The sequence below is a fragment of the Neltuma alba genome, unplaced genomic scaffold, assembly GCF_004799145.2.
Source record: "Neltuma alba isolate B1F8T4 unplaced genomic scaffold, ASM479914v2 tig00011509_pilon, whole genome shotgun sequence".
In the NCBI taxonomy this organism is placed as follows: Eukaryota; Viridiplantae; Streptophyta; class Magnoliopsida; order Fabales; family Fabaceae; genus Neltuma; species Neltuma alba.
The window spans coordinates 7,461-22,706 of NW_021636177.1; the positions used below are offsets into that span (position 1 = coordinate 7,461).

Below are 15,246 nucleotides of genomic sequence, written 5' to 3' on the forward strand. Positions count from 1 at the left end.
ACCAAATCTTGTGACTTAAATCATTCATTTGATAGGTCAAACTGAAGCTCAAAACTAACTGCTTCAGGACCTACGTTTTATCCTTTAACATCTCTTTGCTTTAATTCTTTTTATTTCTTTGGCATGCCTAAGATGGGCTTACTTTTTCCCATTCATGCTTATGCATTCCTATACATGCCATAAGCTTTATAATTAAATACATGGCATTCACAACATAATTATAACATAGGAGAATTATACATTAAATATTAGTATCAATCATTAGCATCAATAATTCTCCACTTCTTCTCCTTGCTTCTCATGCCCTTAGTGCCCATCATTGATTTGACCTAAATGGTTGGTTAGGGAAGGGGTGAGATTCGGGGGAATCTCAATAGCAAACATTACCACATACATGCACAAGATGGATGCTAGTGTATGGTATGTAGTTTTTCATAAACTTAAGTTAACTAGTGACATGCCATCATGCTTTATGCTTGGTATAAAAATGCATGGCCATGGGAACATATTAAAAATAGCATTTCCAGCAACAATCATCATGTCATAACATCATTCAAACAACAAATACAAACAACACATAAGCATACCATGTCAAGCACATAAAGGGTAAGTTCACTACCTTGCACCTCAAGCTTTCCTCTTACTTTTCCTTTGACTCCCTTGACTTTCCAACCATGTGGGCATTCGGTCAATATCACTAAACATCCTCTTGGATGTTCCAAAGGTCCTAAACATAACCATAATGATGACACAATCCATTAGATTACATAAAGTTCAAGACTAGCTTTCTTGAACCTCAACCCCTTTCTCTTAGTCTTAGGGTTTTCTTTCTAACTTTTCTAATATAAATCTTATCATTTTACATCCTTATGATCTATTTCCTATCAATTAGGACCACTTTAGATGGCTTTAGATTCAAGAATATCAAATCTGGAAATCTTGGTTCGCGGGTACTGTTCACGCAGAATCTCCAGAATTTTTGCTCAACTTTAAAAATTCATAATTAAATCTATAAAAATCCAAATTGAGTGATTCCAAGTCTCAATGAAATATTATTAAGTTAAATTTAAAGTAAAAATAGTTTCAGGAACCAATTCTACGCTGAACAGTACCAGAATTGTACGGAATTTGACACCCTTCCAAAAGCTTAACACTGTTTCCAGATTTCAAACCTAACTTTGAAAAATCACCATAAATCGTACACATATCCAAATGAAGTGTTCTACCCATGGATTTAAAGCTCACAAGTGTACTTTAAGCATGCCAAATTTCAGAACTAGATATGAATAGTAACTAATTCAAAAAGTCATCAAATCAGCACGTAATTCTTTCAATTTTCACATAGATCCACTTGGATCTACCATACTTTGAGGTGTTCTAGCAAGATCTAACAACCAAACTCCCTTCCCCACTCATCAACCATTTTGACCAGCCATCAAAGGGAGAGAAGACAGATTTTTCAACCTTAAAAGAGAAGGAAAACAAGACAAGAACACATCTAGAACCAAGATCTCACCTTGAATCCTTGATTGATGACCAAAGTTGATAGCTTTTCCTTGGTTCTCCTTCAAAACCCTCTCTTTTCCCTCTTCCTCTCACTTGGACGAAATTCCATCAGCAATTAAGGGGAGAAGAAGCTCATTAATGTGTACAAAATATCCCACCAATCATCATTAATGTTATGCCAAGTGTCATTAGCCTACTTAATCTTAATCCCCTCTCTTAATTAACTTAAATCATAATGTAATTAAATTCCAAAGTCAAGATCCTCTCCATTGGTAGCTTGACACTTGGAAAGCTTTAATTACCATCCATTAAAGGCTTGACAAGTGGCGACTTGTGACCCAAGTAAAGTGCAAGACTCTGATTAATACTTTATCGGTGCACTTTTACTCCGGGTTTAACTTCTTTTCTATAATTACAGTGCTCTGGCCTCTGTAATTATTTTCTATCAAATCCATAAATTCTCTTTAATTCTAGAGAGTATCTATGAATTTTCTTAGCCCATAACACTTCCTTTAACCTTGCATAAAATTCATTTACTAAAATACCCTTTTATCGGCAAAACCGGCTCTTTAATTTCTTAAAGCCACTCTACTGGCCTTTTGGTTGCGGGACTAATTTTATAAATTAGTACAACCTTTCAACCATTTAACCTCATTTTTGTATACATTTTTGAGGTCTCTTGCTATTTCAAATAATTACCTCAAACGGTATACTTTTTACCGGTCACAACCTCATAAATTCCATTTAAGCTGCCTCAGGGGTATTTTCATCTTTTCTCTTCATAGAAGAGTCTTAGAATATTATTTTCCATTTTCTAGGATTTTTCTTAGAATTTTCTGTACCCTCTTCCATTTTTATATCTGTTGGTCATAACTTTCGGAATTTACAGTTTAGTCCCTGTTTGGACTTAACTTCATTAATCCTCTCTTTGAGGTTTCTAACTTAACCTTTGGCCTGTGTCTAGTCTCTTTTCTCTCTCTCTGGGCCTTTGAGACTTTACTGGAGCCTCTAACTTTATTACACTTTAGCCCCTTAAAACTTTTACTTTGCAGTTTAGTCCCTGAAACTACTTTGACTTCCTTTCTCATTTTTGGGACTTCTGCTAAAAAAGGGTTTGATAGCCTATCTAATTCAGGCTATTACTGGTACTTCTAGGCCCAAAACTTTGGATGTTACAATAGGCATATATATATGTGTGTGTGTGTATATATATAAGACTTTCGGTGATATATATATATATATATATATATAGAAATTTACGAATGGTTAGTGTTGAAAGATGGGATAAAGGCTAAATATATATTCTTCAACTTTATATAAAGTAAGGACTTCATATAAGTTATTATGAAATGTTAACATTTTAATAGTACTTATGAAAATTTAATAGAAGAAATTAATAATATGTGTTGTGGGCTCTAGGATAACTATGAAGTTTTAGGGTAACTTTTATGTAATTTAAATAAGTATAGGATATAATTTTTAGTCTCAAATTGTAAATTAATATTTTATTATGTTGACTTTGTAGACTCTCTTCGAGAGCCTTTTTTATTAGAATTTTTATTGTGATTGTTAGAGAGCTGGAAGAAACCAGCTAACTTGGAGTTTTTTTTCATGTGAGTGCAATATTTATCTATCATGATTAAATTTGTCATGTGGGTGCAATATTTATCTATCATGATTAAATTTGTACTAACTCTATTGGCCTAATTGATACCAATAAATAAAAAAGACTGAAAAGGTGAAGGGATATGATAGTATTATCTTTTATGGTATTTAAATTCTCTTTCAAGCATGAATACATTTTGGTTGTTTTGTGAAAATTTATGGTGATTTGTTTTCTTTCAAGCATGCTTGCATATGATGGATTTGTTACATATTCATGAAATGCATAGGGGGTTGGACTTGGGAGTTTATAATATGGATATATGCAATAAACTGTGACCATGCGGTTTGCCTCCATTTAGCGTAAAGTGGTTGGCCTTTTTAGGGCCTTGTTCTTTAATACTTACCTGACCAGGTTTGTAGAGAGGGAACGTGGGACAGTGACACCTCTTGATTTTTATTCTTTAAGAAGGGGAGCCATAGTCTAGGCTTGGGCTCTATATCTTTAGCCAGATACATCCTAAGTACTGGAGTAGCTTTGGTCAGTCTAGTGTGTGGGCCAGATCGTGTATAAGCCTATGGTTTTAGTCAGCGGAATAAGGTTGGATAGAACAATAAGGGAGGAAACATCCATTGTATATGAACACGATATTAAATTAGTTATATCTTTTGCTAATAATTATTTAAGTTGTTACAATATTCATTTGCCTAGCGAATACGAAAATGTTTAAGTAATAGTTGTATTTGTATGGTTGAACTCTAGGTTACTGAGACGTTAGTGCTCACCCTAATTATTTAACATTTTTTTAGGTGACAAATTTTATAGGGATCAAGGGAAGGCTCTAAATGAGTGAACCTTAAAGGCTCTAATGTACTCGTTGAGTACGTTATGCTATATTATATTTAATTGCCATGGCACTAGGGACTGATTCTTAAAAAAAATAGTTTTATTAATTTCTTATTTGAGGCTACTTTTTATATTAGTACTTGTAAGTATAATTTGTATTGAAGTGAGAGTCCTATGACAAAGAATATTGAAATCTTGTATAGTTTGGGATGAAGTCTCTGAGCGTTTGTGTGGTTTTGTCGATTAAAAGATAAGTTTACTGGTTAGTCGAATAAGGTGTTACATGAGGAAATTACTGCCAAGCTCATTTCATGTGAGAAAAATTCACAAAATTTGCAACATGTTATTTATGTTTTTTAAAATTTCCTAAAAAAATTATGACTATTGTTTAAAGTGTGACCTTGAATTAAATTCATCATCATACAATTTCTAATATCAACCATTTTCAAGAGAAGAGAAAGAGAGTTAACAGAACAGTTTCTTTTCTTCTTTTCTGGGTAAGAAGACAATTTATTGAAAACTAAGTAAAATATATACAAATTATTGAACACTTTACATGATAAATTCTGATAAAAATATAGCCCAATGAAAAACCAAAAGAAAACAGAAAACATGGACACTTAAACAAAAAAAGAAAGCTTGGAATGGCACAACAGAAATTATGAGACTACATTATAAAAATCAATCACGAGCAGAGGGTGAATCACATGTAAAGTATCAAGGCCTCTTGCATATAACTTCAAACGACTAAATAGACCTTGAAAATTCTAAAGATGATGAGGATGAGCAAACTACAAGAGCATAACTTTGAAATTGGAAAAATGGTACTACGATCACAACAAGCCAGCGTTGCATTAGGCTTTTATGGGAAAATAGTTCAAGAACCACTATGAGAAAAGAGGGGAGGGGAAAATTACACACAGGTGCCATGAAAGACATTTTATTCAGAAAAAGTCTCTTGAAATCCTGAAATTCTTTCTAAGTCCTTAGGGACTTGCGGGTAATAAATTTTAAATGTGATATTACCTACTTACCCCTATTAATTTGAGTCTGTATTTTCCCCGCCTCAAACCCTCGGCCGTTCTCTTTGCCTATCGGGACCATCTTCGTCTTCGCAGTTGCCCCAAATCACTCTCAGTGTCGTTATTGCCAAATCTCAACCCAATCCTCATGCCCTTTATCTTATGAGTGGATATGGTCTCTTGAGTGAAGCAAGGAACAATAGCATAAAGAGAAGAGCAGCGTTTCAAGAAAGGCATTACTTTTGCTTCCTTCAAAATCTCTCAGACTACGCCTCTTTTTTGGTGATTGATGCTATGTTTTGATGAAAATGAATGAAAATTACAGGTTTTTATTGTTATAACCCCTGTAATGCGATGGTTAATTGTCTTGTTAATGGGTACATCGAAGGTTGTTAATGTAACTGTATGACTTGTTATTAACAAGTGATTGTAACTAGGGCTCCAAAAACTTGGTAGTCCAGATAACCAGTCCAGCCTGATAAAACCTTGTCCAGTTTAGCTAAAAAAAAATCAGCCTGAACAAAAAATCAAACTAGACCAGACCGAGTTGGACATCGAGTCAGACCAGGTTTTGGGCTAACCCTTCAGAGCAGATGGTCTGGTTTGGCCTGGTACTTTTTTTTAATTTATATTTTCATTTACTAGACCCTAACACTTCCTCATTTTCCACTCTTTTCTGCAGTGCCTCCTCCCTCTCCCTCACCTCCTCTATCCTCCAGATGCCTCTTTCATCCTCCATATATGTTATGTTGTAGCGTCTCTCCTTTTCTAACCCATCAAAAGCATCCTTCCTTCTATGTCTTCCATGACTTAAAGTATCCTAGATCTGATTGTTCCATCATTTTAGATATGATATGTTGATGTTTGAGAGTTCATCGGTGGCATCTTCCATATTCATTAAGGTTGAAGATGAAAACCCCCATACCAGATCTATTCCAACCAAAGAATCAAAGATGAAGGCCTTGATTTCTTTCTCTTTCCATTTGTGCTTTAATCTTGCAAGTTGAGACATCCATTTCTTTCTTGTTGTATAAAAGACAAGATCTATCATGCAGATTGCTTGTTGCTGTCAAATACTTTAGTTAATTTATTGCTATGAACTATGTAGATTGTTGGTTGTTGCAGATTTGGTCTCTTGTTCATGTCTTTCACTTCTATCTCTTCTACTTTTTTCACAAAGTGCAGAAGGAATTTTGTTGGGGAATTTTTTTCAAAACTGTCTAGGAAACTTGGTCCAACTCGAGGTGACCAACCCAGTCTTCTGTAATGGTTAGGTCAATTCGGGATGGACCGAGTCTCGGGCTAAAAAATAAAACCCAAGGTGAATTTAGACTGGGTTTCGGGTTAGAGGTTAACCCGGTCCAACCCAGTCTTTGTGCATCCCTAATTGTGATAGATTGATATGAAGGATGTCAACTTCAAGTGTGAAGCATTTGTTCTGTTACTTCCATATAGGGGGAACAATTTATTAGTGGTGTAGAAGATGAAATGTAATATGTTGGAGGTGATGTGAGAACAAGAATGATAAAAGAATGAACATCATATGAAGAATTTAGAACAATGGTAGCATCAATTGTGGGAAAAGAAAGTAATAGAATGATTATAAAATTCATAGTAACCTTTGATGAATGTACATTTGTGGATCTTGTAGATAAAATGTAAATTTGGTGTAGTTTCATTGTACATATATGTGTAAAGTGGTAAATGACATCTAGTTGTAATTTGATATAATAACATATCTCTATTTTGCTGTACTTGTCAATAGGTTGTCATAGACTTGTTATCAGACGCCGTGAAAGTTGTCATTAACAGTCTAAATTAAGTTACTGATATAAAGTGACAATTTCTCCTACTTGTAGTGTTCAATGATTTCTTAATACATGATTTTACTATTCAAGTTGTAATATGATATGATGGAAAGGATGAAAAGAATTGGTTTTGATAAATTGTCAATTAATGCTTGCTGATTACTTGTCATTCACTACTGTCAAGATTATTAATGCCTGCTGATTACTTTTCATTCACTACTGTCAAGGTTGATGCCTACTGATTATTTGTCATTCACTACTGTCAAGGTTGTTAATGCCTGCTGATTATTTGTCATTCACTATTGTTAAGGCTGTTAATGCCTGCTAATTTCTTGTCATTCACTAACGTCAAGGTTATTAATGCCTACTGATTATTTGTCATTCGCTACTGTCAAACTTGGTCCTTTTTTTGTTTCTTTTTTGCAGAGAAATTGTTTCTACCAAGTTCTTGGTAGAGTGAAGCTAGCACTCTTTGACAAAAAGGACAAAATTGATAAAGAAGTCACATGGGCAAAAGTACATGTGCAATTTGACACGTGAGTTGTTGTTGTGCACAACAACTAATTGTGTTTGAGCCTTTGAGAGATAATGTTTATTGACTAAAGTACTAGTATTTTCTTTTCAGGGACTTTTGTGGGGTTCATGTTTTGAGTTGGTTACAAACATGAGATGGCATGGAGTATGGTGTACTCTGCTCAATAAATCTATGACGTGAAGGTTAGATGCTTGTGGTGACTTGTAATTCATCGAAACAACCTGCATGGTGATCAAGTGTTATTTTTGCTATGAGAAAGCGCTCAAAGCAAGAGGAAGAAATAAGTGACCAATATATATTGTATTTAGTTTTGTTTATTTGACAGCATAATGATAGCTACATGTAAAGTTCAGAGTTTGTTTTTTTATTTGACAATATAATGACAGCTGAATGTTAAGTTATGTTAATGTGTATTAACATCGTTTATTGGTTATGAAGTTTTTTTAATGGCATTCATGTGTTTTGATAACCACGAAATTCTTCATTCCAAACTCGGATTATGTCTAGAAATGAAGACTTAATAAAATTGGATAAACAAATGTTAACCATGATGATATGATAGATATCTATTACAGTCCTCTTTGCTAGATCCATTTACAACCTCAACAATGGCTTTTGATAACTCAAGGAGAAGTGATTAACAGCTTAGACAGTACCCCTGACAATTCACTCTGTGAGATACCACAGCTTTTAAAAAAATTGTATTATCAGCACATATAACGACCTTAACAATATAATGGGAAGCATTTTGAAGTCATTAACAGCTTTAAGTGAACCTAATAGAATTACAGCAAATTTTTATTACAGAGATCTATTTATAACCTTAATGGCGGCTGTTAACAACCTGAGGAGATGTGGTTAACAATCTCGGCAGTGCCCCTAACAACTCACTCTGTGGAATACCATAGCTTCTACAAAAATTAAATTATAACCAAATCATATCATGTTACAACTTGAACACTAAAATCATGTGTTAAAAAATCATTGAACACTGCAAGTAGGAGAAATTGTTACTTTATATTAGTAACTTAATTCAAACTGTCAATGACAACCTCCATGACGTTTGATAACAAGTCCATGACAACCTATTGACAAGTACAACAAAATAGAGATATGATATTATATCAGATTACAATCAGATGTCATTTACCACTTTATATATATGTACAATGTAACTACACTAAATTTATATTTTATCTCCAAGGTCCACCAATGTATATTCATCAAAGGTTACTGTGAATTTCATAACCATTCCATTACTTTCTTTTCCCACAATTAATGCTACCATTGTTCTAAATTTTTCATATGATGTGCCTTCCTTTATCATTCTTATTCTTACACCAACTCCAACATATTGTATTTTACCTTCTACACCATTAATAAATTGTCTCCTTATATGGAGGTAACAGAACAAATGCTTCCCACTTGAAGTTGCCATCCTTCATATCAACTTGTCACAATCACTTGTTAATAACAAGTTATACAGTTACATTAACAACCTTCGATGCATCTATTAACAAAACATTTAACCATCGCATTACAGGGGTTATAACAATAAAAACCTGTCATTTTCATCAAAAACACAGTATCAATTATTGAAAAACAGAGCATCAATCACTGAAAAAGGTGTAGTCTGAGAGATTTTGAAGGAAGCAAAAGTAATGCCTTTCTTGAAACGCTGCTGCTCTCTTTATGCTATTGTTCTTTGCTTCACCCTAGAGGCCATATCCACGTATAAGATAAAGGCCATGAGGATTGGATTGAGATTTGGCACTGACAACACTGAGAGTGATTTGGGGCAATTGCAAAGACGAAGATGGTCCCGATAGGTAAAGAGAACGGCTGAGGGTTTGAGGTGGGAAAAATACAGACTCAAATTAATGGGGCTAAGCAGGTAATATCATATTTAAAATTTATTACCTGCAAGTCCCTGGGGACTTAGGAAGAATTTCAGGATTTCAAGAGATTTTTTCTAAATAAAATGTTTTTCACGGCATCTGTGTTTAATTTTTCCCAAAAAAGGAACCACTGCTAGGGGAAAAACATAAGATGCAAATTTGCAATGAAAGTTTTTAATTAGGAAAGTGTTGGGTATTCATAAATTTTTTTTTTGTATACAAATTTGTTTTGAAAGTTTAAAATAGTTATGTTGTCTTTTATCATTAGAAATATTAATGGTTAATGTTATTATTTTAATGGTCAATATTAGTTTTTTAACAGTATAGGACAATACTGCTACAATTTTAAAATTATGGGATAAATTTAAACAAAAAAACTTTCAAATACCCATCCTTGAATGACAACTTTTAAGGTAAATTTATACCTTAATTCTGAGAAAAAAATGACATTGAAGAAAAAAATGAATTTAAAAAATGAATAATATAGAATAAATCTGTTAGCAAAAAATAATCAATTACTTCTTTAGTCCTTAATATAGAACCTAATTGTTAAGTTAATTTTGATCATAAATATAAGATCTATTTATCATATTTATTAGTTTTTTGCTAAATTACCCCTATGGATGTCTCTCAATCATAATTAAGTAGAAGAGGGAGATATGATATTAAGGAAGATGATTGTAGTGTTTTAGGAAAAACATATCATATTTCTTATAATTAACCAACTTACCTAACTTTCTTAATCTAATTAAATTAGTTAAGTAGGTCTTATATTAAAGACCGGAGGAGTATAAAAGTAAAATATTAATAACAGGGAACAAAACAAATTTGGACAGTGCAGAAAAATTTCCCGAGAAGCATGGTAACCAGGCCAATCTTGGGGGTGTTTGACAACCCTCAAAAGTGCCTCTAAAAAGTACTTTTTTGCAAAACAAAACAAACTCCTCTACATATTTACTTCGTAAACCGTAAAAGCACACTTGACACCATGATTTGGTTTAGAGCTGGTAATGGACCCAGCCCGCCAGCCCGCAAAAAAGGCGGGCTCGGGTTGGCAATATGCCAGCTCGCCAAGGTGCGGGCTATTCCAGCCCATACCGTTTTGAGCCCGCTCCGCCGCGGTTGGCGGGCTGGCCCGCTTTTTTTTTTTTTTTTAAATTTTTTTTCATATAATTCCTAATATAGTTAAAATATTTTGACCCTCAAATTTCATATGAACAATTAAATATTGCTTCTTTCATATTATTGCATAAGTAATTAAACACTTTATATATTTGTGATTCTGTGTGTAGTTATACGAAGATCATCGTCCATTTTTTATTTTTCATTTATTTGTTGTGTCACTATAAAAGCCTTTATAAAATTAAATAAACATGTGATACTTATACATTTATACATAAAATACCTACTTAATTAATTTGGATAAGAAAACTAAATTACTTTGAATAAAAAAACTAGTTAAATTAATTATTTATAAAAAATATATTAGTTTTTAAAAATATATTCTTAAATTATAAATTAATCTTCATTTTATTTTATCATAACTTACTACTCAAATTCAAGATTCAAAGCCTAATTTTAACATTTCAAATTAAGCTTAACTTATATTATTAATAATAGTTTTTATTTAAAAAAAAGAATATATCGGCGGGCTCGAGTTGGCAAAATGCCTTGGCGCCATTTCAGCTTGCACCACCACGGGTTGGCTCGTATCCGTACCGTCAGCCTGCATTACCACCTCTAATTTGGTTTTCATCCAAACGTTCCTCTGATTTAAAATTACTCCTACTATTTTAAAGAATAGGTTTTCAGGTAAATATCTTTCGATGTTTTCTTAAAAGTCTAAAATGTCATTTATTAAATTTTTTGTACTATATCGTTACTATTCAATTATCTTTAATTTATTAAATACATTAATTAGGAAAAAAGTTTGACAATATGAATAATATTTTAATATATTAATTATATTTTTTAGTCCATGTAGTTTAATCTTAAAAAAATTTATACTTTGAAAAGGAGAGAACAAAACCATACCTTTGAAATCAAAATAATTAAGATAAGGAAAGCTAATAGCTCTTTTTTTTCCATAAAAACTCTTGTATTCCTCCAATCTTAAATGTAAGATTTTTTTTTATAATGTAATTAAATATAAGATTTTTTTTATAGTGTCTGTATTTAAATATTAAATTAAAAAAAATACCAATTACCGCAATTGCTGATGACGCCGATAAGAGACGCAATGCAACAACGTGATTAGAGGATTAGCCGGAGCGGCGATAAGTGTCCGCAAGGAATTGTCTGAAAGCAACGTCATCCCCAGCCCCCCGAAAAAAAGAGGAAAAAAAAAGGTTCTAGAGCTGGATCAAACAGTGAAGACACAGAATTAATTTAAGAATTGACTATTACGTCCCTCCTTCATGTTCCCTGCAATTGGCTCTCTCTCAGTCTCTCTGAACGTCGAAGAGCTCCGGTTTCCCTCCGTATAAAATCACTATCGGCCTCGCCGGAAAGCTCTACGCTCCAATTGGGAGACTTCGAGACTGTATAAATAGATAAATTAGAGTGAGAAAGAATATCCCGCACCATTTTTAAGATTCGATGATTCTAATCTGTTAAATATCCGCGTGCTTCAGGTTTTAAATCGAATTTTACTGGACGCAGCAATTCTTTTTTATTATTTATTCATTTCGAGTAATAGCGATGCTCCTCAATTCTGTTTTTTATTCTAGTTGTTGTGTTCTCTTGTGATTATGTGAGCTCCTGATGATTCTGCAATTGTTTAATCCTGATTAGTTTCGTTGTTCGTGATGTTTTGTTATATCCTGTGGAAGTGGTGATTGTTTTGTTTGTTTGCAAAATGGAGGAAATGAAAGGACACTATGGCTTAGCTTGCAGCTGTTATCTTTGTATTGCAGAGAGTTACACAGTGACGCCTTCTCGCTCATAGACTCATGCGTGGTTTCTATGCACTTTCGCTGGATATAAGAAAGATGCTAATTGGCAATTTCTTATTTCTTACTCTTACTGATTTTATTTTTAACCTTCTGCTGTTGCATTTCTGCGTGGTCTGACTGTTTGAGGAATCGAATTTGCTCAATAATGCGAACAATGTTGGAATTTCTCAATCAGTTTCGTTGTGTTTTCTTTTCCTATTATTGAATATGCGCTCTGGTTGTATCAGATGAGCGGAATGGAGTTGTCCATGGGCAGAGAGGATGCTGCTATACTGCAGTTGCACAAGTGGGGGTCCTCTGAGCTCCAACTCGACCTTTCAGAGTTTCACGAAGCATTTCTTTCTCCTACAAGACAGATACTGCTTTTGCTTTCATATCAGCATGAAGCTCTTTTGCTTCCTCTGATTACTGGTGATTATGGCTCTCCTTCTCATGATTATAGTTTGGCCAAACGTGAATGTCTGGATATTGATGGTTGTGTGAAGCGTCCATGCAGATTTCTACAATCTGTTATAATAATCTGCTCTGATATATGTATATATTTTGTTCTTTTTCAGGGGACTCCCATGGTAGTGCTCCAAAAAGCAGCCATGATCATTATGGTAATCACAATTCAGGTTTATCAACTCATGTCTCAGAGGATTTAACAAGATCCTGTGGATCTGGTTTAGTGAATGATTTGCCTTGTACTTCAGGATCAGAAATTCAGTTTGACTCTGTTCCTGCTGAAATTGAACGTTCAAGATCTTATAGTTACCCTTTCATTAGTGATGTAAACTCATTTGCCTGGGGTCTGTGTGGGGAAAGCTATGATCAGCATAGTGATGCTTCATTTAAAGAACTTCTATTTGTGTCTGGAAGATGTGGGGTGACAGTCCATGCTTTTTCTAAACTGAATAAATCTAGAGGCATGGTTCAGGCTGCATCAGAGGGTCACTTTGGGCAAGGCAGATGGATTGAATGGGGGCCTTTGTGTTTATTGACTCAAAACATGGAAGTGGATGAGTCCTGCAGCCTTAGTCATGAATTCTCTCGAGCTCAGGATGTAGGTGGGACTGGCAGAGATGGTGAAATGCCTCATAATCATTGTGAAATTGCTGGGGATAATGATGGAGGTTCTACTACTAAAAAATGGCTAAAATCATTCTTCCTTGGGGTTAAAACTATTGCATGTGATGGTACAGCATGGACTAAGTTCCCAGAGAGTACAGAATTTCCTTCCTCTGCAGAGGTTATTTCATTCAATATATTTGATGTCAATCAACCTTGGGAATTTCATTTAAAACATGCCCAAAAAACGGAGAATTCATTAGAAGATAACTCTGATCATCAGAGTTTGCATTTGTGTGGAGCAGATTCTGCATCTGAAGTTTTGTCCAGTTTATTTGGTGTTGAGATAAGCAGGTGCCTCAAATGCCTGAATGTGTTCTCCAGTGCATCCTATCACTTGGTAGGATTTTTTTTTAGGTCAACAGATTCGATGTCTGTCACTACTGGTGATCCAAATAAAAGAGAAAAGAGCAGAAATTTGCTTCTTGTTGCTAGGCTAGAGAGTAGGGGTATCCATTGGGTTTCATTGGTGAAGCTTGATGAAAGATTAAATACAGACCTGGCTATTGAGTGGACTGATTTCCAGTTTTCTGACAATCTGCTTGTTTGTCTTAACTCTTCTGGCTTGATTGTTCTTTATGATGCAATGTCTGGAGAGTTTGTGACACATTTAAATGTTGCACTGGCTTGTGGACTCGACCCTCATTCTGATTTGCAAGGGCCAGAAGAGTTTCCCTTAACAAATGATGTAGAAATTAAGCAAGTGTATGATGATAAGGTTAAATTGTCTGAGCCACTTAGCGATCCTTCTAGAAGATCATTCAAAAGGTTAGTTGTTGCCTCGCATACCTCCCTTTTGGCTGTGGTTGATGAAAATGGGGTGATCTATGTGATATGCATGGGCGATTATCTCCCTAAAACGAATTCATCATATGAGAAGTTGCTTCCATATTGTCAGCAATTTGGACTGGGAATTTTGCTTAACTGGGGAGTCTGTGGTTCTGATATAGGTCACCAAATGAAAAACTCTAATTTCCCAAGCTGTTGTCATGGCAATAAAACTGTTAGTAATGCTCTTCAAAATATTGATGACTCCACCTTTCAAGGAATGGGGGACTTATATGACTCGTATTCAAGTGGCTTTTCTGCTGCTTCTAAAGTATCTGATGATGGAAAACCCTGTTCTTCTGAAGTGGAGTCACGTATTATGAGAAAGATCTTTCTTCCTAATTTCAGATCCAGCGAGGATTATTCTATTTGTTTTTCTCCTTTGGGAATTACTTGTCTATCTAAAAAGCAGAATGTGAAGAGTAAAAAGTCTTCTCGGCTTGCTCATTTTAACCTGCTAGTGAAACCAAGCGTTTATGACGATAACTACTTAAATAGTGGATGTGATTTGTACCAACTCAATGGGCAGGAAGAGATAGTTATTGGAGAAGCACTTGGTTGTGCATTCCAAGGCTGTTTTTATATTGTTAGAGAAGATGGTCTGTCTGTGTATCTTCCGTCCCTTTCATTGTCATCAAATTTTCTTCCTTTTGGATGCATCGGTTATCACGAATCAAATAGGAATCCATGGATTTCATGTCCAGTAAAGGGCAATGTGGAAATGAATGAACCGATAATTAGGTGTTGTCCTTGGAAAATTGAAATTTTGGACAGAGTTCTTCTGTATGAAAGCACTGAAGAGGCAGATCGATTGTGTTTGGAAAATGGTAGGTGTTTCCAAGATGCAGTATCATTTGAAAGCCACCAATGTGCAATTTCACATGATAACTTTTATAGCATCACTTGCTTGTTATGGGATATAATTGCTCATTTCACTTGTTTCTATGTTTTTGATAATGTAGCAATCCCCCTGATCCTTTTCATAAGAGAATTTTTGGAGGGTTCTCTTGGTCCTATTTATAAGAAACAATATCTTGTCTGGAATATTTGTTCAAATTTTCCTTTTTTACCCTTATTAAAAATTAGTATTATTAGTGAGATTAATTATTGAAAGCCACTAGCCAATTATGAAATGG

At 34.3% G+C, this 15,246-nt stretch overlaps 1 protein-coding gene and 1 long non-coding RNA gene across 5 annotated transcripts in view; one reads left to right on the forward strand and one right to left on the reverse strand.

The window, feature by feature from the left end:
• Positions 1–15,246, reverse strand: part of LOC114714559 (uncharacterized) — a 19,258-nt gene continuing 4,012 nt past the window's right edge. Inside the window, exons 2-3 of the long non-coding RNA XR_003737459.1 lie at positions 6,017–6,021; positions 1–14 (exon numbers count right to left, since the gene is read on the reverse strand). This is a non-coding gene — a long non-coding RNA (uncharacterized LOC114714559). The remainder of the gene's footprint in view (positions 15–6,016; positions 6,022–15,246) is intronic.
• LOC114714558 (uncharacterized) overlaps positions 11,572–15,246 on the forward strand; it is a 22,360-nt gene continuing 18,685 nt past the window's right edge. Inside the window, exons 1-4 of one of the 4 annotated variants that reach the window (XM_028899312.1) lie at positions 11,575–11,851; positions 12,400–12,583; positions 12,730–12,774; positions 12,868–14,937. In XM_028899312.1, the coding sequence (XP_028755145.1) occupies positions 12,400–12,583; positions 12,730–12,774; positions 12,868–14,937 (2,299 nt within the window). In that variant the 5' untranslated portion in view covers positions 11,575–11,851. Of the gene's footprint in view, positions 11,852–12,399; positions 12,584–12,729; positions 14,938–15,246 lie in introns of all 4 variants that reach the window. The other 3 variants (XM_028899313.1, XM_028899311.1, XM_028899310.1) reach the window with 3 other exon arrangements.